Raw genomic sequence first — 15,154 nt, forward strand, 5'->3', positions numbered from 1 at the left:
TAACATGAATTGGGAAGTATTTTGATTCCAGTCTGGGAACTTTACTGATATTAGCTGCAGTCTTGGGGCTGAATCGCCCTGAGCAGGTCTAGAAAAATCAATGCAACATCGTGACCCATTCTGTCTGAACTGACCATTAAGGAGATTGGTTGTGACTAAAGTTGTTAATAAATCTTCATAATCCCAAAGACGAAGACGAAATGTTTGAGTTTTTTTTTTCAAAAAGGAACTCCAAAAATATTTTTAGCAAGTAACCAGGCTTGTGATCCATAGATTTAACCTACCACAAACGACTGCAGGTATGTTTGTGACGTACACGTACAATCCATTATAAATGCGACACCTGAAATGAACAATCTTCCAGCTAATTGCTTATTTCATTATTCACCAATCGATCAATCAATGTTGCCCGTGCTATGAGGCTGGAATGCACCTGTCGAGACAGAGAGGTAATTGGTGACTACGCGGGGCGTGGAGATCCCGTTCTTTGCCCACATCGTTAATTCTCACAGGGGGTCCTATACACAGTGTGGAGGCATTACTATAACAATCTGGTGCTGCTAGCCTGGCAGCATCCCTCCCCAGGGGGACAGAAGGGGGTCCCACTGTGTGGCTGCTTGGAGGGCAGGGGTGGGGTGGGTGGGGAGGGTGGGTAAGTCGGTGATGGGGGGTCAAGGTGGGGGTGGGGTGGGGGGGGTAGGTAGGTGATGGGGGGGGGTCAAGGTAGGGGTGTATAGGAAGTAAAAAGGAACTGAATGTCTACTTGAGGGCAGAGGGGGGGGGGGGGGGGGAAGAGGAGGAGGAGGAGGGATGATTATAGGTGGGAGGGAGTCCCACTGAGTGTCTGCTCCAGGGCAGCAGAGGGCGTGGAGGGGGGTTGGGAGTGGGAGTGGGGGTGGGAGGGAGTCCCACTGAGTGTCTGCTCAGGTGCAAGTTGGGGTGGTGGTGATTGGTGGGTCAAGGACGGGGTGGATGGGAGGGGTAGGGAGTCTCCCTGAGTGTCTGCTTGGAGGGGTGGGGGGCGGTGATGGGATGGTCAAGGAAGGGGTTTGAAGGAGTGTCTGCTTGGGGACCAGGGTGCAGTGGAGGTAGACCAGTTAAAATAACATTATAAAGCTTCATTGGTCAGGCGCTTTCTGAGGAGAAGATGTTTACAGACCCCACACAGGAGAAGCAGGCAACAAGTAAAGTAGAAAAACTACTTAAATGTCTACAAATATTACAAGTGCTGATCTGTAGCCTGTCTTGAAAGTGTATTGTTATTTGCAGTGATATTGTTATGGTCATATGCTAGTAGTCTAATTATTTCACTGTCCATTGTTGACAGGTTTTTGTAGTCTAAATGTATTTATTATGTATAACCGTTGATAGTCACAACATGCCCAAACCACTGTTGATGTGACTTGAAATTTTTAACTCACTCACTCACTCACTCACTCATATGCGCAGGATTGGCATGTGGTGGCCTGTTTCTGAGTGAGTGAGTGAGTGAGTGAGTGAGTGAGTGAATACGGTTTTACGCCGCTTTTAGCAATATTCCAGCAATATCACGACGGGGGACACCAGAAATGGGCTTCACACAATGTACCCATGTCGGGAATCGAACCCGGGTCTTCGGCGTGACAAGCGAACGCTTTAACCACTAGGCTACCCGACCGCCCCTGCCTGCTTCTGAAGGAAAACAGAATGAAATAGAAATATTTGCAGAAATTCTGTCAACCATTATGCAAGATAACATCAACAACATTGTCAATACTTCATGGTCTTGCATCCCCTACATTCCTCTATCGTCAATACTTCAGTCTTACTACATTTCTGCAAGACAACACCCACTGCTCCGATTTTTGCAATTATCGACCTATAGGTAAGTAAATTATTTGCTGTCTACAAAGTGAGTGAGTGAGTGGGTGAATGACAGACCTGTCAACCCTTCATCATGACAATGTGGGAGATTTAACTTCAAAATGGGGGAGATTTGCCTCCAAAGGGGGAGATTTTTAAGATAGTGAAGATAAGATAATTTCCAACTTTTATTTTTAATTATGTTGCAAAGAAAACCAAATATTTTGAAACAATAAATAATCAATAAGTTTCTTATACGTACAGCTTGCTTAATTTCTGTTTGCCTTTTCCTCCAAAATTAAACTCAGCACAATCTACCCATATAGTTTCGTTCAAAGATCATCTCAGATAAACGCAAACAGATACTGAAATTTCACAATCGGTAGCTTGACCAGTTGACGACATGTTCAATCCGACCAGTTGTCAAGCTTCGTTACGATGCAGGTTTTCTGAGTATTTGGCGCGATGTTGGTTTCAAAATTCGCCAAAGAAATATCAAAAGCATTTATCCTGACGCAACATCATTGCCCCTAGTTTCAATGAGATATACTGGGTTTTTTCTGTCTGCGGTAGTCTGTTGACAGTCCCATTACTTCGCTTCTTAAATTTCCTAGAAATGTTCACGTTATTCCATTCCAAGAAATGTATGCCATATTTGGAAGTACTATTACGTTTTACTACAATTGACATGTATTAATCTCATTTTGACTAGTACTGTTGTATGCAAATTAGATTGCAGATCTGGGACGCAGGCAAACTATTAGCCAATCAAATCGTGTAAAATAATAACATGATACATTCTCGCGAAATTTGATAAAGTTCTATTTTGATATTTTCTGTGCACACAAGTCACGATGTCAGTCAAAAGGAAATTTATAAGTTTCACTTTAAACTTTGACTTTGAAACCCTAGCTATGAGGAAGCCTGATCGTGTAATTCATTGTTATTTCGACTACCGAATCAACCAATCACGCATAATGTTGTTTCTGAAGACGGCGCTTGCAGGACATATTTTGTTTTCATTTCCAAGAGTTCTTTGAGGTATGTTGATGTTTTAACAAAGTTTCTGACAAATCTGATAACCAATAAAGTCATGTATAACTGGACCGGCCATATGTATCTACATTCTTAAATTATGGAACAATAAACACGCTAAGAACATGAAGGCAACAGTTCATTTCATGAAGTGATGAATACTTGGCCGACCTGTTAGGACTATCCAAGTTTTCTTAACAGTTTACATTGTTCAATAGTTCACCATATGAATTTAATTACCAGCTGATTACTGGACAAAGGCCCATCTGGGTCCCCATGCCGGTGGCTGTGATAAGGGTCGCTAAACCAGACAGATCGGGATGCAAACTTCCCGTTCATTGTTTTTACTCATGGGACAATGGAGGCGAATTTTTTAAATAATGAAGAATTCTGTTTTGTGGGAGAAATAGTCCATCATGCGGGAGACGGGGAGATTTCAACAAATTGCGGGAGTCTCCCGCAAAATGTGTGAGGGTTGACTGGTCTGGTGAATGAGGAGTAAAATGAGTGAATTACTTGACGCCTCATCAGCAATATGATTTGGTTGGCTGGTTTGTTATTCAACGCCGCACTCAGCAATATTCCAGCTATATGATGACGGTCTGTAAATGATCGAGTCTGGACCAGACAATCCAGTGATTAATATCATGAGCATCGATCCACGCAATTGGGATCGATGACATGCATGAACCAAGTCAGCGAGGATGACAACCCGATCAAGCACAGTCACCTTTTATGACAAGCATGGGTTGCTGAAGACCTATTGTACCCCGTATCTTCACGGGTCCAGCAATATGACAGATGAAATATACACAATATACAGGCTGCAATACAATCACACACTGACACACATCAACATCATTCTTCTCTAAACTCTACTGAGTGTCCCAACATATCAACCACAATATGCTGTGTCAGAAACTGTCATGACGAGATCTACATGATGCTATTCGTACCTGTATCACCCCAAACCACTGTTCAGGTCAAAGTTGTGTCTGCAAGATTAGATATACAAGGTGTACGTTTCTAGTGGGATATGGAAACTAAATCCTAAAATATGACATTTTTTGCCCTTGATGTGAGGAAAATGTCTGGCTTTAAAAAGTCAGAACATTGATTCCTCAGAATGAAGAAAAGAATCTGTTGCTACATAACCAGAGGTCATCATAGGTCAGTACAAAATTCCCAAATTAGAACTAAAACATTCCCAAGTCATGTATAGTAGTATACACATGTTTTTCCGAATGTAATTGTCAGTAAATTAATTTCGCGATCGGCTGATACGCAATCATCAAACAGTCGTAATATGTAAGTATTAGTTTTATTTCAATAATGTTTTTATAGTTTTTATTGCGTATTTGATACGCTGAGGATTTGATATGTCTGCGTATTTCAGTTTATTTAATGAGTATTTTACGCAAATACCCAGTTATCTACAGCTCTGCCAACCATGTTCTTTATATCAAGTACCCTGATTCGACAAGCTTCTAGACCACTCTGTAAGCAATCTAAATAAGTACCCCTTCTAAGTCGAAAATTTACATGACGGTCTGTATTTTCTTGTGAGTGAGTGAGTGAGTGAGTGAGTGAGTGAGTCAGTGAGTGAGTGAGGTTTAACGTCACTTTTAACATTATTCCTGTTATATCACGGCGTGTCAGCTTAATGTGGGAGGAAAGCTCAAAGTGATGCAGGTCTCAGACCTTTACGGTATAGTGAGACAGAAATGCAAACGTTGTTGACTTACAGTTCAATCATGCAGTTAAGGTGAATTTTTGTCATATCACGTGACTAACCACGTAGTGCTGGGATGGGTACCTAGGGTACTCGGGCTGGCTGGGTACTGAGTAGGACCCGGGTACCCACAGGACTACCCGGACCCATGGTTAGTCACGTGATATATTGTATAATGACAAAAATATCTAGAACTTCATGTTTGCATAAAGATAAAACTTCATTCAGTCAACTTCAGTGTATACATGACCATTTTGTTTTAGACATGTACATCTAAATACATATTTTCAGAGCTACAGTCAAACTATTCCCAATCAGACATTTTGTACTATCTCTTAGGATCTACAGCGGGTACCCGGGTAGGGTCAGGTAATAGCAGCGTTCGAAATACCTGCCTGCCAGACCGTCCGAGACGGGTTGATTTCAACTCGGGCTGCCAGATTTTCAAATCCCCCTGCCCGACGGTCGGGTTATATTTCATTTGTGAAAATATTCTAAATATTTCCCGATGATAAGCATTAATTCATATGTAAATATGAATGATAAAATGTAACCAAAAAGAAACCCTGTTAGCTTTTAGACAACCTAACATTTAGCGATGCGCTTATGCTACAATCAATCAGTTTTCATATTTTTAATTAAAACTGAGAAACATATGATTATAGTGGGCAGGCAGGTTTTGGTCAGGGCTGGCAAGTATTTCAGCTAGCCAGTCCTGTGGTCTGGCTGAAATTTTGGGGAGTTTCATACCCTGGTAATAGAGGAGTGGCTACCTGGGTAACAAATTTGAACTCGATCCAGCCCTAGAACCAAGGGTCCGGGTAGTCACGTGGGTATCCGGGTCTTACGCAGGACCTACCTGACCTGATTACCCCAGTTACCCATCCCAGCCCTACTACTTTCAGTCATTAATGTATATTTTAAAGCAAAAATGTATTTTGACCACCTTCACTGCATTTTTAACCACATTTTGTAAATCAGCTCATAAAAAATAAATGCCCTAAATTAGAAAATGTATGTAGAACTTAGTCAACAGCCTTAACCAGTATAACACTGTAAGGCGATACCGTGGCACTAGTCCAGCAGATCTGACTACACAATACAAGTTTATCACCAACACTGATAACATTTTCAACATAATGGTTGCTACACACGACTGGAGCTGTTATTGTTAAATTCTTCAACTCTGGCTAGTCGGACAGAACCACTGCTAAAATGGCATTTTTCAAGATACAGTAACACTGACTTGTCTCGGGGTCACTTGGTTGTCTAAGTCATTAACATCTGTCAGTCAACATGTTTAAGATCGTACAGCAGTACAGGGCTTGATTTAGCTATATTAGCTATATACCATGTGCAAAATATTATTGAAACGTGCAACCTAATATTTATTGTTTGATAGGCATTTCTTAGAAGTTGACGGATGACAATGGTATATACGATCCATACCGAAATGTCTCTATTACAGCATAATAAAAAAGTTGTTATCCACAAACACAAGTTCTACTTTGTGTAATACTTATGTCTACACGCACAAGCTCTTTTGAATTTGTGTCTAACCTTTACATGACAATATAACATTGATCTTTGAACACACTCAGTACTTCTAAGCTATTTTTACCATTCTATATCAACAATCCCTGTGTTATGGGCAATTTGTCATGGTTTGGGAGACTTGACGTCATCAACTGTGGGTACTTCAAGATAACGTGCATGTGCCAAGGTGCAACCTGGTTTTGTCTGGTGCAACTAGGTTTTCATGTCAACCAGCATCGGTGCAAGTGAAATCAAGTTCCTAAATCTGAGCCCGTCTGTTGGTTGTAAATGAATTATCATTCTTACATGGATAAGCTAATCAGGCCTTACATGGTACAGTGTCTAAGTGTCATGAAGTTCATAACCATATAAGACCGCCTCCTTGGTCTAGTGGTAGAGCGTCCGCCCGAGAGCGTTAAAAGACGTTAAAAGATGGAAATGCTGTTACCCTGTCTGGCAATCGGCATTAATGGGTTAAAGCAAGGACTGGTCGGCTCAGAGTCAGTATACTTTGTCTGAGAGGGGTATTCATGTTAAACTGCAGCATGGTATCTCAGTGAGCTAGCACTATAAATTGGCATCAGTCCGGTCTAGTACAAGCAGCAACACACACACAGGTGCATGCACGTCGGTATAAAAGTGCAAAAATCTTGGACGTGACGTTAAACCCAATTTCACCTCACCTCAGCTCATAGCCATATATCAGTACAAAGTTACTCTGCATGCAGTGTTCTGAACAAGTGGGACATGGACCCCTTCAGCATAAAAACATGGGGTCATTTAAAACGTATGGGGCCACATTCTGAGAGATCTTAAAAAAACAAAACGTAAAAAATCTGATATGCAAGTTATTGATGCAGAATCACCATTTACAGGTTAAGGTATGTTTCCCATGGCTTCTTTCTCAGATATAACGTGATGTATTGCTGCAACAACATCCAATGTCATATTTAGTCTCAACAGCTTGTTTGTGATCAACGTTAGCATGTCTGTTTAAGGTACTCGTTCCAAATTAATAATTTAGCTTTCTCCTCGAATTAGATTTCCCTTGATTTATGCAAAGCTGACATGTTAAAGTATTTCTGTCTGAGTAAGGCTATAACCATGTGTAGTCGTGAAGTCATTTTCATTGAAAATCTTCACCTTTCTCAGTCTGTCACTGTCAGGTGCGCCTTGCAAAACCTTCTGTGTTTCACTAAAGTTACCTATGGTTGGCAATTCTGCGATACTGCGGTCATTCGAAATTGAAACATCTTTATCATTATCAGAAGACGGTTTAGGCTGTGTTGATGATAAAAAGAAATTAAAAATAGATCTATCTCTGAACATTTTTCCGACTGTCTGCTCTCGGATTTTACTGTTTGGGCATGGTTCACTAGTTACGGTAAGGAACCAATGAAAATCGTCCATATGACGACTATAATTACACAAATGTGTAAGCATGATTGTGATTGAACCATTTGGGACTTTCAGCCAATGAAAGGCGCAGGTAGAGTAAATGAGAAACGAAAAACAGGAAGTTTACATTAAATAATTGAAACAGCTGTGCAAGGTGCAAAATATTTTTTGAGACAGTCAGTGATCCCATAATTACATAAAATAAACCTAGCTACATGAACGCGCTCGATGTCCCAGTGAGCGGAAATATTATGTGCCAATCAAAACATTATTGCGGGAATCCCGCGGCAGAACACTGTGAATGTCCTTTGGATTTCAGAGTTCAAAGTGCTAATTGTGCATTTGAATTGAAATGGCATGGTTAAGGGAAGAGATATATCTAGACCTCCTCAGGAGTTGATAGTTGGCCCCCAATTCTGAAGCAAATGTTAGTGAAAATTCCCAAGCTTTATTGTTTTATATGGCCTTGTCGAAACTTATACTTCACTAACTACAGCAACAAAAAATAGATTATTATGCTTAGTTGAATGTTAGCAATGTGAACACACAATGTTTTAAAAAATACAAAAGAATTAAGGAAAATCAGAACTTGTAAAATAAAACCAGCATTTCAACAAAATAAAATTTCTTCCCAATTTCCCTGACAAGGGCACTTCTAATTATTTGGAATCCTAGATAAAAAATTCTGAATGGTACAGTTAAAAGCATTGGAGCAGAGTTCTTAACGTAGCGAATATGGTACATGCACATTGCTGTCTTAAAATAAGCTATAATTGCGTGAATAGATGAAATAAATATTTATCAGAGCCAAGTAAAACCATCGATGACAGACTACAGAATGCAAATCAACAACTTGCACATAATCATGTTTCCTGCACATATTCTGGTATATCGGTAAAAAGTTGCAAAGCAAGTGTCATGTTAGATGTTATCAGGTAAATGTACATTTTTCATTTCAGTGTCCATTAGCAACCAGATCCTGTAGAAATAGAAACTAGATTTACAAACATTTTTTTTTTCAGAATATTTTATCTGTTTATATTATTAATATTATTAAGGAGTGAGTGAGTGAGTATTGTTTTACGCCGCTTTTAGCTATTATTTAAGGAAACATGTGTGATTAGACTGATCAGAAAATGATCCAACGTGGATAACTTTACGACAATCCTGTGTCTAACTGATAAGTTCACATAGGGAGAGAAAGAAAACAATACAAAATGTCATTTCAGGGAATATGTGGAAGAATATTACCTCTTTCAGTGAACATGTAATATACATATGGATTATGTGCCTGATTATTCCTGAAATTACCTACCGGTAATTAAAATATTCTCTTACCCTAATCTACGACAAAGTGACATCCTTTCAATCCTTGAATATAACTTGTGATTCTCCTTGCACCATGCTTTGTGAAAATACATGTAAACAGGAACGTATCCATGATTCTAAATCAAGTGCTCTTGGCAAGCAAATTTGGAATAAACTACATTATTTTGTTCCCAATTGGGATTTTTCCAAGTTCTTATTTCTTGGGACTTTGAAGATCCGGGGTAGAATAGGTCTTCAGTAACACGCGCTTGCCGTAAAAGGCGACTAGGCGTGTCGTAAAAGGCGACTAACGGGATCGGGTGGTCAGGCTCGGTGACTTGGTTGATGCATGTCATTGATCCCAATTGCATGGATCGTTGTTCATGATGTCGATCACTGGATTGTCTGGTCCAGACTCGATTATTTACAGACCGCGGTCATATAGCTGGGATATTGCTGGGTGCGGCATAAAACAACAAACCAACCAACCATATGAATTTGGAAATATTTAATTCTGATTTTAATTTTTTTTAATGATATTTGCTGCAGACCAGGGGTCGAATATTGGCCTCTGAGCAGGTCTAGATAACTCCTGGTATAGATGCATAAATGTTTGAACATATTTGAACTCAAAATTGTAAACAGGGTCAATAATAGCACTCAGCCATGCTTGTAGCGGAGCACTGATAATTTACATTGAATTATTCAGACAAAATCCACATCAGCATTTAAATGATCAGTTTGCACATATTATGTAAACAAAATATTTTGCCGACCCATTAACGCTTACAATTAAGCATAAACAAAAACTACATACAGTGTCAAGCAAACAATGAGTGAGTGAGTGAATACGGTTTTACGCCGCTTTTAGCAATATTCCAGCAATATCACGGCGGGGGACACCAGAAATGTGCTTCACACATTGTACCCATGTCGGGAATCGAACCCGGGTCTTCGGCGTGACGAGCTAACGCTTTAACCACTAGGCAACCCGACCGCCCGTCAAGCAAACAAAGGTTTATGGATAAGATTATATATATGTATTATACTGTAATAGCGATGTTTCAGTATAGATCCTTATACCGCTGTCCTTCCTTGACGATGGTGTAAGGATCTATACCAAAACGTTGCTATTACAGTATAATAAAGAAGTTCACTGTTGTTATCAATAATTTTTGTCTACTTTGTCATCCGTCAACTTCTAACAAATGACCAACAAACAATTCACTAAACAGTCTCAGGCAAAGCTCTAACCGATGTAGACATGTATGAATGACATGTTTTCGTTAACAATCAATAAACAAACATGACAACGAAGTAAGTACTCAATGTACTCTTCTGTAGCGTGGGCACAAAGGTCAACACTTAAGGTATTTAACCATTTCATCGAGTGTTAAATGTGTAAGCTACTTAGTCTGTAGAGTCAGAATTGACATAATGCGAGTTTAGGGGTTAAGAAGCTGTTAATGCATGTTATAGAGCTGTGGTGTGCTTGGATTACGATACATGACAAGGGATTGTATTCAGATTTTTTCCCTTACTTATAAAACGCTTCAACAATGATTCCACTAACGAGAGTTTCATTCTCTTGGTAATCTGATCGTTGCACAATTTCTTACTTTGATTGTAAAACATTTCAAATCATATTATTTACTGAAAAAGTGAGGGTTTTTTCAAACACAACTATTTTGTCACGTTTATTAAACTTTTCCTCCTTTTTGTTAACAGATTTGTTTGTCCTGGTCAGTAGATGAGCCAAAATAAACATAATCATAAACAGAAATTTCAGATTTTTACTTTCATTTTTGGGACTATGTTGTCATGTGTGCAGTGCTTGTTAAGTTTGTGCTGTTACCCGATGCCTTATAGTGTTTGTGTGAACAGTTATTTTTGATGTGAACACTGCAAGTTAGACTTCGGTGATATGAAAAATAAAACTTTTCACGTTTATCGTTTTCTTCTTTTTATCTTTTTCGGGACAGCAGAAAGCAGCAATTCAAACAGATAAGTTCATGTTTTGATTGAATAAACTTGGACCAAAAGTAATTACAATTTATTTTAAAGGGTTTATATTTTACTTAAATCAAAAAATTTGACACAGAGAAAAATCCTGACAGAAATATATTTCAGATTTAGACAATTACATTTAGGAACTAAATGTCTTGTAGAAACAAAAGTCAAATATTATTTTCGTATCTGACAACCTTGACCAATCAGAAGCAGGTCACTTTTACATCGCTGTCACGCCATTAACACATTTCTGCCATCTACTAGTTTCATTTAAATTCAGTCGTCTTATTCATTTAAAAGTTTTGTTAACTTCACATACCCTTCCTTACATGCATATCACAACAAAATCTAATTCATAGAGACGCCAGGCCTTATATATTAAACAAAACAAACTAACAACCGCCCGAATTCCTTTCTAATCACCTTCTCAACTCTAGCAGCCTCTACCCATCCCTTTCTCTACAATATTAAGACTTCGGAGTCCCTTAATAATAAAAGGTTTGTTTATATAAATATGGTTATATAGCCGAATACATAACTGTAGTTCAGTGACTATTGTTAGTCTAATCATAAACCTTCTAGGTCATAGTACACCCTATCGTCTGATGTAGGGAAAGTCTGTGTGTGGAGTCGGGTCTTGTGAAATAGCCAAAACACTGTCTCAGGGTCAGTGATGATAGCATGACACCACCACCCCCTGTTGATCGTCAGCCACTCATTTATTTACACAGAATTCCCAAGTAAGATAGGGTCAGCTTATTGATAATAAACTTTGGCTCTGTGCGTAAGGGAATACAGAAATGTCAACCCAATGTCAATGAAGCACAACGTGAAATCTATGCTGTAAATTGCATGTCTTTGCTGTCATTTTAACTTGAAATAAACATGACCTTATATTTTGTCAATATTGTTTTCAGCAGAACATTTTCCTCAAGTAGACAGTAAATATTGATAGGCAAAATAACCTTGTGGAAAGTCAATTCAAGTAATTGTGTCAGATATTTCAATTGTCCATATGATTTCATCAATGCTTCTTGTTAATTGACAACTTGAACATAACAACATTAATATCATGTGATTAATCCCTTCAAGGGATTATGAAGGGATTATTGCATTATCAAGCAATAAATGTTGTTAATCAAAACAATATTGTCAACAATTTTTGATAAAGCAAAAATATATTACAGTAAAAATAAAATAATGAGAAAAGTGTACTTCATAGCAATAGTAACAGTGGTATTATATTCAATTATAAACTTTAAAATAAGAAAATGTACAATTTTATGGATTACAAGTTTTGGTTTATTGCATATAGCAACATTTTGATGTATTAAGTTATCAAGTTTGATTCCTGTGCAAGAATCTACATCGAAACGTCGCTAAAGTTGTATGTTTTCTTACACACCAACTTCAAGAATGCCAATTCCCGACATGGGTACAATGTGTGAAGCCCATTTCTGGTGTCCCCCGCCGTGATATTGCTGGAATATTGCTAAAAGCGGCGTAAAAACATACTCACTCACTCACTCAAGAATGCCAATCAAAGAGTTACTTAAAAATAATAAGATTATTTACCATACATAGACATCATGTTGTTTCTTTCTCTATCTACATGACATAATGATTTGCTATTGATGAACAGGTCATTCAGTGTAACGTAGTTATGTACGTAGCAAAGACTCAGAAAGGAAACAAATTGATTGAATCTCCTACAGACCCATACACACTTAGTATTCCTGCAAAGTTTAACCCACCTGGACACAATGATTGTTGGTAAAAAATAAGGTACGATTATGGAATCTGTTCACCACCCAATAGCATCAAAACAAGATATATCTCAAGAAAGAAACTTAAGTATACAAAGTTCATATTTATGATCCTCAGAATAGGGTAGGTTACCCCAAACTCTATCCTTAGCCCTTGGATCCTTGAATAAAAATAGTTGCGAACATATTTTATAGCGACTTCAAAAATAACTGTTGTTAACTTTTTGGTGGTGATGAAGACAAAAACAGGTTCATTTCAAGAGAACACATGCCCAGCTGGCAGCTCACTTGCGCCACATAAAATCGGTTACACAACAGCCAAAAATAAGTTTTATACAATTACTAGTCTACAAACTTTGCTCATTTGGGCAAATTGAAAAAATAGTTTTTCACTTTGGAATCATATTCTTGGTAACAAAACAAATTTGATGTCAGCCTTACATTTTACGCAGTGATTATACTGATTAAATATTAGAGTGTAATAATATAATACAAAATGAATATTGAACTGAATTCCTAAGAAAATCTAAAAAATAAGTAACTTTCAGGAGGTGGTCAAGAACCAGTTGACAATGAGACTTTCAAATAACAATTATATATGAACGCAGAAATATTTTAAACATGAATGAAATGATTTAAAAATTGTAACTGAAAATAGCAAATAATAGGATATAGTTTAAATGGAATATTTTAGGCGCCACCAATCTAAAGGTCAGGAGCAAAACAATATAAATAAATAAAGCTCTCTAATCAATACTCACAGCACTCTTGGCTAGACGTCTTCGGCACCATTTAATATATTCCAATTTAGATATCATGGCACCCTTTCCACCGTTATAGAGGTACGGTTCAATTTCTCGGCGAGCTATTTCTTCCACAAGTTCTGGGCCTCCCTCATTGTATGCATCAATCAAAGTTCCTCCCTTGTTGTTCAAAGTGATGTACTTGTACATGGGGTTTTCCTCGCTTTCCTCGTTTTGTTGTTTCCATGCCGAGTCGGGATCCTCCTTCAGTTTTCCATGACAAGCGTTCCCCATGATGATGATGCAAAGATTTTGATTCAACTGATTTCCTTTTTTTCACATGCTTTGATGGAATTTTAAATAGTGTTAATATTCTAACTGGTGTCAAGTATTTTCTGCTGGTCTTTCATGCTTGCTTGTTCTGAAAACAAATATATGAAGAACGGATTAATAATAAAATAAGTTTTACAGTAATAAACTTAATTAATGAGTGCATTTGATCCTTGACTCTTCTAAATTATTTTGATAATGCAAGTTTTCCCCAAAAATACAAATTTAACACTTTCATGCTTAAAATTCTTTTGAAATTTTTTAAAAAGTGTACATTATCACATGAAACAATCAGAGTTCAAATGGTCTCTGACATACCTTTCCCAAAGGAATGAAACATAAATTGTTTAATTTCTGTAAAATATTTGCATTTCATATTTTTCACTTTTATAGTTATCATATTGTCCAACTTTAAAAAAATGGATTCATCAGTTAAGTTTCTTTTAGACTTTTCCATATTTGTAAATTGTTAAATCATTTAAACGAATTGGCAAACGAATTGGCAAACGAATTAAAATGTTTGCATGCTATAATGTTCTCTATTATACATCATCTTTACCGACTTTTGATAAAATCTACGGATTTAACAAGTTTCTTTTGGACTTTTTATTACTTGTAACTTGTTAAATCATGTAAACCGGTGTAAAGTCATTATTACTACAAGCTGTAAACTCAAGAAACCACCAGTGTTGTAAATCTCACAACCACTCCTTGGTGATAACGGGTCTGTTTAGCTGTGTCAACAATCGCACACGGAGCCTAATGAATCAAGTGATGCATATCTAGCGCTCAGGAGGTCGAAGCGTCTGTTAGCAACGGTTTTCGAAAAGGAGAAATCGAAAAGTACACACTGCCATGCACTCTTATTCAAAAGACAAATTGCTTGTTTCATACTTACCTATTTCCACTCCATTGTCATTTTACATGGGACTCCGGTAAGTGGTGATATACCCAATTATCCTTGCACAACTTAGGACCCATAGACATGCCTCATCGTAGCCATACGGTTCATGACGTCAAGTCACGTGACTTACCTACCACGACGGAGTGAAACGGAAAAAACAGGTGCCCCCGTTAGGGGGCGTCTCATAAGTAAATGAGTTTCAAACGACCAAAAATTGATTGCTGTCTTTTTATGTGACCTGACACGCGTCCAGCACCTGCATGTCTTATGAGTCATCAAAGGAGGATCGTGCGATTTTTTTCAGTCGTTTGGGTTTTCTGAACTAGACTCGACATCTTACATGCCACAGACGCAGGGTATATCCAATAGACGCGCGACAGTCATCAGACGCGGGGCATTGAGGACACGCCAGACAGTCAACCGACGCAGGGCATCCATCAGACACCGGACAGTCAAACGACTCAGATTGTGGACAAATCAGATTCTGCTTCTCGTATCACTTGCATATTTTTAAAACAAAATGGCGGCGCCCATTCAAGACGATCTGATT

The 15,154-nt window shown here is 38.2% G+C and overlaps 1 protein-coding gene across 1 annotated transcript in view; it reads right to left on the reverse strand.

The window, feature by feature from the left end:
• The window catches only part of LOC139445556 (transient receptor potential cation channel subfamily V member 6-like), a 79,413-nt gene extending 64,718 nt beyond the window's left edge, over positions 1-14,695 (reverse strand). Inside the window, exons 1-2 of the mRNA XM_071226702.1 lie at positions 14,599-14,695; positions 13,389-13,791 (exon numbers count right to left, since the gene is read on the reverse strand). Coding sequence (XP_071082803.1) covers positions 13,389-13,664 — 276 coding nt within the window. The 5' untranslated portion in view covers positions 13,665-13,791; positions 14,599-14,695. The remainder of the gene's footprint in view (positions 1-13,388; positions 13,792-14,598) is intronic.
• Positions 14,696-15,154: the final 459 nt, after the last annotated feature.

The sequence above is a fragment of the Haliotis cracherodii genome, unplaced genomic scaffold (genome assembly GCF_022045235.1).
Source record: "Haliotis cracherodii isolate W230 unplaced genomic scaffold, xgHalCrac1.p SCAF_6, whole genome shotgun sequence".
Classification (NCBI taxonomy): domain Eukaryota; kingdom Metazoa; phylum Mollusca; class Gastropoda; order Lepetellida; family Haliotidae; genus Haliotis; species Haliotis cracherodii.